Source organism: Amphimedon queenslandica, unplaced genomic scaffold (assembly GCF_000090795.2).
Source record: "Amphimedon queenslandica unplaced genomic scaffold, v1.1 AMPQUscaffold_13244, whole genome shotgun sequence".
NCBI classification, from domain to species: domain Eukaryota; kingdom Metazoa; phylum Porifera; class Demospongiae; order Haplosclerida; family Niphatidae; genus Amphimedon; species Amphimedon queenslandica.
The window spans coordinates 120,783-132,793 of NW_003546520.1; the positions used below are offsets into that span (position 1 = coordinate 120,783).

Below are 12,011 nucleotides of genomic sequence, written 5' to 3' on the forward strand. Positions count from 1 at the left end.
CAGAATTCACTTCATGACATATGAAAAGTACACCAGAATCAGGTTCATTCAGAAGAGTAAAGCCTGGAAACAACATCCACACTTGTTCCATTTAAAAAAAAAATTTAACAGTCATAAACATACCATCCTTTCCTTCCTATAGGTATATTTGTAAGTCAATTAAAAAAATTAAGGAAGCTACAGTACTAACCTTGTCATAAATTTCAAAACTTGATCCAATGTTTCCACACTTACAGAGTGGGAAAATAGTAAAATCATTTTCAAACACTGCCCTATGGGGCTCATTATCATGGGACAGTGAAAATCCTTATGCTACTTTTTAGCATAATAAATTTCCCTGTAAATGCAAAATATATTTTGAAATTTAATATTCTGATGCTCATTTTATATATTTTTTTGCTTTAACTGGATGATAGATAATTTTACCGGCTATAACAGGATTTGTGAAACAGAGTCTGATAAAAGTAGGTAGTAAATTAACACAAAATCAATACCATTAACAGAGCAATGCCAAAAAATAGAAGAATTTATTAATATTATATACTGGAAATAAACATACCTTAGATGGAGGAACAAACCCAGGAAGAGAAAACTTTTTGAGATCATCAAGACAAGGAAGGAATGGGTTTAACTTTTTACACACATACAAAATGAATTTCAAATTTCTTTTGACCTGTAGGTAATACATGATTCACAACAAAGTTAACATGAAATTAACAGACAAAAGGTAGTGGTGAATGCACCAGCATGTGTGACCATAATTGACAAAAGGTACCGTATAGCGTGTAGTGAAATGTGTCTTTATAGCCTAAAAATCCAACTTCCTGAGCTCCATTTATCATAAAATTACTCCACAGGATGCAAAAGTTACTATAAAACTTTTAGAAACAATGGTTGTTCAACAGAGCAGTCACAAATTGATATTTTTCATTATGAGGAATTTTAAAATACGCCATGAGGTACCTTTTGTCAATTATGGTCACATATATAAAAGAGCGTATATTGCAGATGGAAATGGGTAATAATCACCAGTGTTATTTTGATTGATCTGATCGATAATCATTTCAATGTCTTCATCTACATCATAAGCATAATTGGAGTTACTAGTAAAACTATTTATTTATACATGGTACCTGATATGTCACTTTCAGAACTATCAGATTGATGATATTCACCTACATCATTACAACAGCTTTCCTATAATTTAGATAATCATGCATGCATTAAAATGACCAAAGGTAAATCATAACATTTTCTGAGTCAAATATGCCATTATTATCACTTTCTGAAAAAATAACATGATCACCATAATCATTAAATTTATCTTCACGTCTCTGTTGCAAGCTCTTTTAATAATCATTCAGATCTGACTGACCTTCATCTTCCGGAGAATGAAGATGTACAAGCCATTTATGTGAGAAGGACTCAAAGTGCCGGCAATACTTCGACTTATGTTCATACTTCTTGTCACACAGTGTACAAATGAACTCTAAACATTAATCAAACAAATCAAATGCATCATGGAAGTTTACACGTTTCTCTTTGTAACATTCTTGAGTGAAGGAGAAGAGTAAGTGCCCCAGACCATGCAGTGATTTTAATTGTTATCAAATTAAAGATTCTTCATCCTTCTGGAAAGTATAGCAATAAAGATATAAAATCACCTGCTGCTCTTATAATGGGTTACATGAAGGCTAATACTGAATCTTGTCCAAACTTCACAAGAAATTTTGCGCTACTGGTAAATACGTAATTCATACTGTTCTTTATTGATACACTAAATAGAGAAAATGTATTCCGGATAAACCTATTTTTTCTGAAAAGAAAGCTTTTACGGTTCATTTAAAGCTTGGGTGGAAGAGAAATATGGTCCAGGTAGATATTTGACTGCTCTTGATTGGAAAGAAGTATTAGATAAAGATAGTGGTACCTGCTATAGGAATGAAACTATGACAAGTACAAGTACAAGGAGAGCTAGGAGATTCGGAAGACCCAGCTTCAATGAGTACAGAAGAGGAACAAGCTGGAGATAATCTGCATAATTATGTTTAAGCTCTATAGCTAATACATGTTGTTTCTAAGTTAAACCGAAGTGTGACTTTTCAATCTCATTCATGACTGTGACCTTAATGCTCACGTATTCATTATAAATTAATGATTACAAAGTTGAAACAATAAAAATATCCATGGCTCAACCCTGATCCTTGACATTCATGCATAACTTCTGTTTTGAAGCATCAAGCGTCAATGAATCATTGTTGTGCAACATAAGTGGGTCAAGTTGTAACGAATTGGTGCTCCATCCTGTCACTGGAACAGGTTTGGTAATCAATCATGGCCCATGCATGATGAAGCAACATTGATGTTTCACTAATGATAACTCTTGGCTGTCAATTATACTATCTTGCTATGTGTGGGTGCTTAAAGCATTATTGTAGAAGTGCATTGTTGTAAAATTCCATTTTGGACAACTTTCTTTTCTTTTCATTACAAAAAGACCTTGAAAAGGTCAAAAATTATAACTGACAACCAAATAGAGGCATGTTTCAAAATTAAGATACTTCAGCGTAAACAATTGTTTCTCTCCACAATGTGGGCACAACCTTGAAGTAGATCAATTTCAAACCCACTGAAATAAGTCAAGTGAGAAGCCAATGACTCTATCTCATGGACTGCATCAGTAGCTTCTGGTAGAATAGATGAATCTATGATAGCAGCCATGTTAGCATGTGCCATCATCCCATTTAGTTTTCCACTTTTGTGTTCTGAAAGTGAAGTAAATAAACAGTGAACAATAGCAGGAATATGGCCATGTTGACAACTTGCCACGAATTGTATGCTGATTCCATGAAGCAACTGCTAATTTCATTCCGATGTTACCTACACGAATAGAAAACCAAGAAACGCAATACTTTATCATGGCATCATCCATTTGAATCATCCCTCTTTTTTCCAATTCCTTAGACAAGCCGTGACAGGGTAGTTAACTCTGCTATATATCTCCGCCCATATTCTCTCGACAGGACGGTTCTATTGATAATAAATAAACTTATTATAAAAAATGGTCACAATAGTGTAAGTTATGAAACTTCAAGAAAGCAAAATTCATTTTGAAACAATCTAATACCCAAAACAAATTCATTTTTTAACATATACATGTATTTGGTTCATTCACTGTTTGCTTAATAAGTGATGGTACTCTTGGCTATATAGTAAAATGAAAATTCTAAAAATAGAAATGGCAAATGGTTTTAAATCAGACTTGAGTATTCGCATGTCAACAAAAAATTGACATGTATGCACAAATTTGTCCCATTCGTAATGGGAAGAGTAACTATTAATTAAGCATTATGTAATTTCGAGTCTATTATACTGTTGTGAGAAATATTACCAAGGTAGAGGTAATTTGTAAATGAGGAGCATGTTCAGTAATGTATCTTAATGAATCTCATTGCTCCTAAACAAACAGCATAAGCTGCCATTCTTTTCCATGGTCTACCCTGACTTGATCTCATAAACTGTACTGGACAAACATTGGTCTAATTTTTTAAGGATACAAAATGGGTTAAATGGAGAAAAGGTATTTACCTATAAAAATGTGAGTATATTTCTACACAATTTTTTAAAGGCATAGTTACAGACATGCTTAAAATGAAACTTTCAAAAATCCTAATAAAATGATGATGCCAAAAACAATGTACAAAATAATTTGTAGTTTTATAGTATTTTAAAAATACATTTCAACTACATAAGGTGTAAAACTTTTGATTTTAGAATTTAGATATAAAATTTCGAAGTTCCAAATTTTATAATTGTCTTTTCAAAACCAGCTATGCTTAAAATAATAATACTTTCAAGAATCCCAAATTATTTCATTTTTAAGAGCAGCTTGGCCATTGATACACACAATATCTAAGCATAGCCACAGCCCAGCCCATGCTTGGCTGCTTCACCACACTGACAAAATGGCGTCCAATGATTATTTGCGTGATATAGAGGACTTCATAAAGGACAAGATCATAAATGAAAATTGGATGCATTCTCGTCTCAGTCAGTTTCTTAAACTTAGGTATCCAAGCATTAGAGGCTTCAGTGTTCATACTATTGAGAGATTTTGTGCTGACAAGGGAATACACAGAACCAGTCGATTGAATGATGTGGCTATAGAGCAATTTGTCTCTACAGCTGCGAGAATTGTAAGTAATATCAACGGTATTCTAAGTTTCCAATGGGACTTTGGGGTGCCTGCCTCACCACACCCTTACGTAAGTGTACAATGACTAATTAGTCAGTATACCGTATATGATATGCTACATACTGGGTATTTCATGGGTATTAAATTACTTGAAATTTTTGAATTTTGGACAAATTTGCAAATTTGAAATCAGCAATATAGCGTGCTGATTGTATAGTAGGTGTGGTAATTACATTAAAATGGCAAAAAAAATTTATTCGCGAATACAAACATAAAGCTAAATTGTGAAATTTATACCCACAAAATATATGGCATATACACTATATAGGTTTCACCAAATTAATGATTAACTAGAAATCACACTAATGTTAGCCCCTCACTTGACCCTGAAGTACATGTACAACCTAGCTTTCTACTTTACCAGTAAGTGTTCTGCCCATTAAATGGTTGATGTTGTATCAGTAAAATGTTACCTGACTTTGTATATACATTTATAACATAATGAACACACCCCAGGTTAAGTGACATTTATAAAGATTATTTCAATAATTTATGTAATGAGTTAATGAAGCAGAATGTATGAATCACAGCATGAAGAGGCACAAGTCCATGAGTGTGACATTAAACATTGTATATAATCTCTACTGATAATCCCAATATTTCATGATATTGAACTGAATCTATTTTGAGCTGTATTTTTTTGCAAAAAATATTTTAAAATATTGAATCACCATGATTCAAGTTTTCGTGCATGCATAGGGGTGATACAGGCAAGTGATTATGATGTATAAATTAATGTATATATAATAGTGTGCCAGTAAAACAAAATAAGCATTGTGGGTGGGTATCTGCAGTGGCATAGCTACATGAGGGCCTGCAGGGGCCTGTGCCTTAGTTAAAAAGTGGAAATTTAATTAAATTCATTGTTTTTATTAATTAATATTTAATTAATTATACCTTTTGTGGGTGAGGTCGAAATTAGTGAATAATTAATAATCCATCCGTACGCACTGAATTGGTTCGGTTCTTTACTTATAAAGAGACAGAAGACCCTTTTCGACTATGGAGTGAAGGGAAAAATGTTGATGATTAAATAGTTACTGTACCACTCGATGAAGATTGTTCCTCTAATGAGACAGTCACTCCTGACCAAACTACAGAAACTCCAGCTGCTGCTTATTCCACCAGTAGTGGTCCTCCTAGTAGTGGAGAAGCACCTAAAGACATAGCCTTAACAGCCCAGCAGCCACCAGTTCAATCCATCATAAAATACCCAAGTACATCTATAGGCGGTAACCATAGCTTTAGTTCTAACTGGTATGCAAAATTCAGTTGGTTGGAACACTGTAAAAAAAGATGCAGGTTATTGTTATCCATGCTGATTATTTAGAACTAAGGATGGTTTGCATCACACTTTTGTTTCATCTGGTTTTTGAACTTGGAAACATGCAACAGGTGCCAATGGAATTCTCACACAACATGACAAGAATATAGCTCATACTGGGGCTATGGAGGCATGGCTACAATACAAACTTAACCGGGAACGTCACATCCATTGGAGAAAGAATAAACAGTGAACGTGCACAAGTTGTAACCTACAATCGGCATTATTTGAAAACAATCATAGAAGCTCTACTTCTCTGTGCAAGACAAGAAATTGGATGAAGAGGATATAGAGTGTCACAGAATGACTTAAACAGAGGTCACTTCCTTGAAATCTTGTCAACTACGTATGATCCAGTTGTGAAACACAAACATGCAAATGGTCTGCGGAATGCAGTATGCACTTCTCCTGAAATACAAAACACCCTTTACAGATAATGGGTGACTTAGTAAGTGAGAAAATATGCACAGACATGAGGCAGGCAGGTGCATTTTCTATCCTTGTTGATGAAACAAAGGACATTGCTAAGATTGAACAGGTTGCACTAGTTATTCGATATGTTAAACCAACCAGAAGTGAAATACATAAAAGATTTTTGATGTATGTTAAAGCCTCAAGCTTAAATGCCAAATCTATGACAGAATATATTACAAGTACATTAGAAAAATATCACTTAGACGTACAGAAAGTGGTGTCACAAGGATATGATGGCACCAGTGTGATGTATGGGAGCTGTACTGGGGTACAAAGATGGATTTTTGAAATAGTACCACAAGCTATATATGTTCATTGTTTTGCTCATGTTTTGAACTTGGTTCTAGTTGACTGCTCCAAAAAAGTTTCTCATGCGGGGAAATTTTTTGCTCTATTGGAAAGCTTATACCTCTTCTTATCTTCTGCAAAAGCTCATACTCTTTTTGCAAAGAACCAAGAAGTGCTTTATCCTTCAGAGCCTAAACTGGAATAAAAAGATTGTCAGACACCAGGTGGACGCCCGCCAGTATATGGCAGTTGATACCATTTGTAGAAGGTTTGATGTAGTAGCAACACTTTAGGATATCGAAGATGGTGACAACATAAATCAATCAAATCAAAAGGCCTTTAGTTGCAAATTCAAAATTTCAGCATTCTAGTTACAGTCGTAATTTTTGATTGTATATTGTCATGTACAAAAATGCTTTCTGAGTTTCTTTAGTGTCATACTTGTAACTTATCAAAAGCCACCGATCTGGTTGCAGGCACTATAGCAACAGTAGAAAGATATAGGTCAGATTCATCTTGGGAGCATCTATATTCTTATGCAAAGGCTGTAGCTAATCAACATGGAGTACCATTGGGCAGTTTATGTCATGGCCGGCAGCGTAGGCACACAAACCCTCCACATCATTTTGATAAGTTTGTTGCAATAGAAGGCACTGGTGTTAGTAATATCTTGTCAACAAATGAAGAATTCAAAGTTAATTTGTACTTTTCTATTCTAGACACAATGCTAAGTGAACTGAAGGGATGATTTAGTTCCAAAAACCTGGCCATAATGATATCAATCCAGGCTGGCATCCGCACAGTGATTTTTTCATGGTTCCTGACTCTCTTGAGCCACTTATTGATCATTATGGAATAGAATTTCAGGTCTTTCAAAGAGAATTGGAAGTAGCTAAGAATACATTAATAGGTAAAACTGGTGAAATGGAAACAATAAGTGATGTACTGCAAGAGTTAATCCCTCTCATTGAAGCTTTCGCGCTTTAAGTGAAACTTCTCCCAATGGCACTTACATTGCTGTGAGCACTGCTCAATGCAAAAGATGCTTTTCAGCTCTCAAAATCCTATTTTAGGTCAACGATGATTGAAGAAAGGCTGATTAATCTGGCCACTCTTTCTATTGAGCGTGATACTTCTCATGACATATCACTAGAAATAGTTGTAGATAGATTTTGTTCATGTGAGACAACTAGGCGAGTTACACATACATGAATCATGACTGACTAAGTTTATAGTTTATTGAAAAGTTTACATTGATTATTGACACGTAAATGTACATAATAATCATTAGTTTAACTTATGAACTTTTGTAAATTGTTTAAATCATGGCAATCCAAATTTGAAGAATCATTACCTAAAAAATTAAAATTTTAAACATTAGATTTGAAAATTTAAATGAAAAGACATTTCGTGATCAGAAAACAGGGAGGCCTGGGAAACGCTTCCTTCACGTGGTAAAAATGGGCATGGCCAAAATTGTCATGTGTATTTCCTTCCCTGTTCCTCAATGCCCTGGCAGCTTCAATAGTCTAGCTACGCCACTGGGTATCTGGATAACATAATGTCATTGGAGTGACCTTATTTGAATCAGACTTAAGCACAGTAATGACCGCCTGATAAATTGGCTGGCAATGCACATTTGCACCTGCATTTTATTATAGTAATTACACCAGATGTGTTAATGTTATATATATTATATTAGAAAGATTTCAAAACACTTCAAATACACATGATGTACCTAGCCCATTACTTAAGTAAAAGTACAATTGTTACATAATAAGGACAAAGTATAAGTGCACTAAAGTATTGAATAACTCCATTAAGCATAGATATAACAATTGTTCAAATTTATGTGTTCCATTTTGTGAAATGGCTATTAAATCGAAAATGTGCCCAAAATTTTCCCTTTCAAATTACCTGTTATGAAATATGTAGTGTATGATTTTACTTGTATCATTAGGTTGGTCCTTTATATGGAAGGAAAACCATGACTGAATTTTTGAGGTCTCATGAAGTTTGTGTAAGCAAGACAAGAGTGGGACAAGCACTTAGATATGCCAATCCTGTGTACCACAGGGACAGAACTGAAGCTGCCACAAAATCATTGAATCTTGTTCCATAGAGTGCGGACTACTTTGGCCACAAGGTCCACATTGACCTAAATGAGAAATTGGTCATGTATGGTGTCACTCACATTTGTGCCATTCATGGTTTTAGCAACAAAATTTTTGCTTTCATAACATCACCAATAAAGAATTGTATTGAAATCTATGCACATCTTTACATGTACAGTGTATAACTTTTTCTTTTTGTAATAATTTTATTTGTTCTTGCAATAGACCTATTGGTATGGCTTGTGGGTGTCAGATCCAAGTTGACCACGAAAAAGAGTGGCCGCTAATCCTTTTTATCCAAAAAAAATTAGCACACCTATGGTACAACGCACAACGTGCTTCACATCTCCAAACAACATCCAAATTGGTAATAGCACACACTGGACTGCCTATTTCTTACAAATTTAATCAATATGGTGTAGCCTGATGCAGAAAAATTTTAGAAGACAAGCATTGCATCACGAATCTAATGTTAATTGACCATGCATCCACATAGTTTAATAAATTTCTCTTGTATCTACTTTTATTATATCCTCTCTGCATGTATAGTTTCATGTAACTGCATGTATTTGAAATAATGTGTTAAAGATGCAAAAAGTAGAAATAAAACTTATAATTTAAATGATTTTTGAGATATTCTCTTCCCTCTTCACAAAAGTGCTGCCACTAGTACTATTTTTGGAAGTAGATTGCCGTTAACTGTAAAACGATTGTCATATTTTTGCCCATCCATGCTAAGTCTGGCAACACCTCTCATGACCAGACTAATCCATGCTTGTCCATGCTGCTGCCTATGATCGAATGTACTCTGTTGAATGAAATCACTGCATGATTACAAAGTACATAAAAAAGGTTGATAAATGTGACCATAATTGACAAAAGGTACTTTATGGCGGATAGGAAAATTGGTCTTTATAGCCTCAAAATTCCAACTTCATGAGCTCCTATCATCATTAAATTACCTCAGAGGATGCTTAAAGTTACTGTGTAACTTTTAGAAATAATAGTTGTCTGACAGAGCACCCACAGGTTGATACTTTTTATTACATTGATGAATTTTAAAATCCACCTTAAGGTACTTCTTGTCAATTATGGTCACAAATTGCAACTAACTATAATTATATCACACTAGAATCATCCAGTGGAAAGAATAAGGGTAGAAATCAACAACAGAGTCAATTCAAAAATTAAAAAAAGCTTTTGGAGAACCAGTTTATTAATACAGAGAAATTTTAAAAAAAATTGTTGTTACCCCAATGAAAAGAACAGCTGTCATCTATTGGCTTGTTTTGAGGAAGACAGTCAGTGCAAAAGTAAACAAAAGAAACCTAGAGCCACTTCTCACGATCCAATGCTATGAACTTTTTTGCATTGCTTATCAAGCAATCAATTACAATGATGCTGTAAGTCTAATAGATCATGCCTTGAGTGAAGCAGATGTACAGTCAAACCTCCCAAAGTAGACAGTCCAAGAAGCAGACACTCTCTAAAACAAGCAAACCAGCAGTCACAGTGGAAAATAGTGCACCTCAGTCTACATGACAGCATGGGTCTATTGAAAATGCTGTGACATGCAGTGATGCTGCATGGTTGGCACGTGGTTACCATAGTCTCAATGCTACATGTACTCTACAATGCTATCAAACTGGTGGGCTTTTGTACTATTATAAGCATTTTACTCAAAAATGTAACAATGATGCAACAATGATGTAACAGGAAAAGAATTGTTTCAAGGTACATCGAAATCTGAAGAGGGATTTGGAGCTCAGTGGGGTTTTTTAAAAATTGTACGTGATAAAATGAACATTAGCATTCTTGTGCAGGATGATGATAAATCTTCAAAAGCATTGCTTTCAAATTTTCCTCATTGTAGAATAATTTTGCTTTGTGGTCATAATGCACAAAATCATGAGAAACAATTAAAAAGGCTTGCGAAGGAAAATATTTAAAAAAATCAAATAAAAAAGTACAGTACATCCTCTATTATCCGTGCCTTGCATATCCACCTAACTCTTGTTTATCCAAACACGTCTGTCTTTAATGCGCATGCTCAGATAAGTTAATTAATTTAATAACTAGTTTAGCATGGCTACTGATGGACTAGCTAGGAACTTGCTTAAGAGGAAAAAGGTTGTTTTAACCATTGAAGAGAAGCTTCAGATACTGGGAGAGTTAAAGAAAGGAGTATTGTATATATTTATCTCAGAATAGGATGGGATTGGTCGATCTACCATGGCAGACATAAAGAAAAATGAGTCAAAGCTGCGTGAGTACAAGAAATGAAAGACTACGTTTGGATTTAAAAAAGTACAGGCCAAGGTAATGAAATCAGGTAACGATGAGCTCGTAGATGCTGCTCTTTACATTTGGTTTCATGAGCAACGAGAAAAGAACTTACCTGTAAATGGTGCTTTCCTAAAGGATAAGTCCATGTTGTTGTTTGCTCAATTATATCCAGACTCGCCTAAGGGATTCATGGTAGCACTGGCTATCAGTGGAGGTTCTGCAAGTGATTTGGCATTAAATATATCTCAGTTGCAGCAAAGCAAGTGTCTGCAGACTTAATATCTGCTTGTGTTTTCCAGTTTCAGTTTGCCTCACAAATTCAAGACTATACTCATGATCAAGTTTTTAACTGTGACAAAACCAGATTTCAGTTCCGTTTACTTCCAAAAAAGACCTTAGCTAGTGTTTTTGAAAGGCATGCTGATGGAAGGAAAAAGTCTAAACACCGTATAACACTAAATGCTTGTGCAAATCTCACTGGCAGCATAAAATTGCCACAGTTATTCATTGGAAAAGCAACTCGCCCCATATGTTTTAAAGAAACTAACCTTGCTAATATCCTTGTCATTTATCACAACCAAAAAATGCAAGGGTAAATTCTCGCAACATCACTTCATCGCTTCATGATTACTTCGTTCCTTATATCAGTCTACTCGAAGGCGCTACACAATTGTGAAAGGGTCCTCCTATGGCTTCACTTCCTGATACATCACTGATAAAATGATAGTCATTGCCAATGGCTTATGAATATAATTAAAATCATTCAAAATTTGAACCACGTGTAGCTGATAAGCTGATAGTTAGGCAATTTCTGAAAAACATAGCAACTTTGAGGGAAATTTACCTGAATAAAATAAGAACCAGCAACTGAGGAGTCTCACAATGTATTAAGCAAAGGTAAGTACAGTACCAGACCCTTTGGCAAAAGCCCAGCACCCCTGTGAATGATTTGCACAAAAATCAAAGTTGCTTTGTGGCTAAAAAGTGAAGATGGTGGCTGTGCTAGTAGATGTGTATCTCCTAAACAGAAGCACAGATGAAGCTCATTCTTGATATTAGCAAGGAGGAGAGTTGGTTCTATCAGTATATGGTAAAATAAAGAGAACAGCTTGTATATCAAGGATTTTAGGTCGCCTAATTGTGGCCAAGTTTACGGCACTTTTTCTACAGCTATATCTGCCCCATTGAGATTGAAACTAGCAGGACATGTAGACTACACCTTCCTAAGTCTATGGAAAGACTTTAGAGGTTCCAGGTAGTCTGTGAATGA

General features: G+C 34.9%; 1 protein-coding gene across 1 annotated transcript; it reads left to right on the forward strand.

Annotated features, from left to right (window-relative positions):
• Positions 1-6,015: 6,015 nt before the first annotated feature.
• On the forward strand, positions 6,016-6,546 carry LOC105313693 (zinc finger MYM-type protein 1-like). The gene has a single exon (XM_011407331.1). The coding sequence runs from the start codon at positions 6,016-6,018 to the stop codon at positions 6,544-6,546; it is 531 nt and encodes a 176-aa protein (XP_011405633.1).
• Positions 6,547-12,011: the final 5,465 nt, after the last annotated feature.

What these genes read in the sequence shown, in the direction of transcription:
- LOC105313693 (XM_011407331.1), top strand. Translation starts at nt 6,016, where the DNA reads ATGGGTGACTTAGTAAGTGAGAAAATATGCACAGACATGAGGCAGGCA.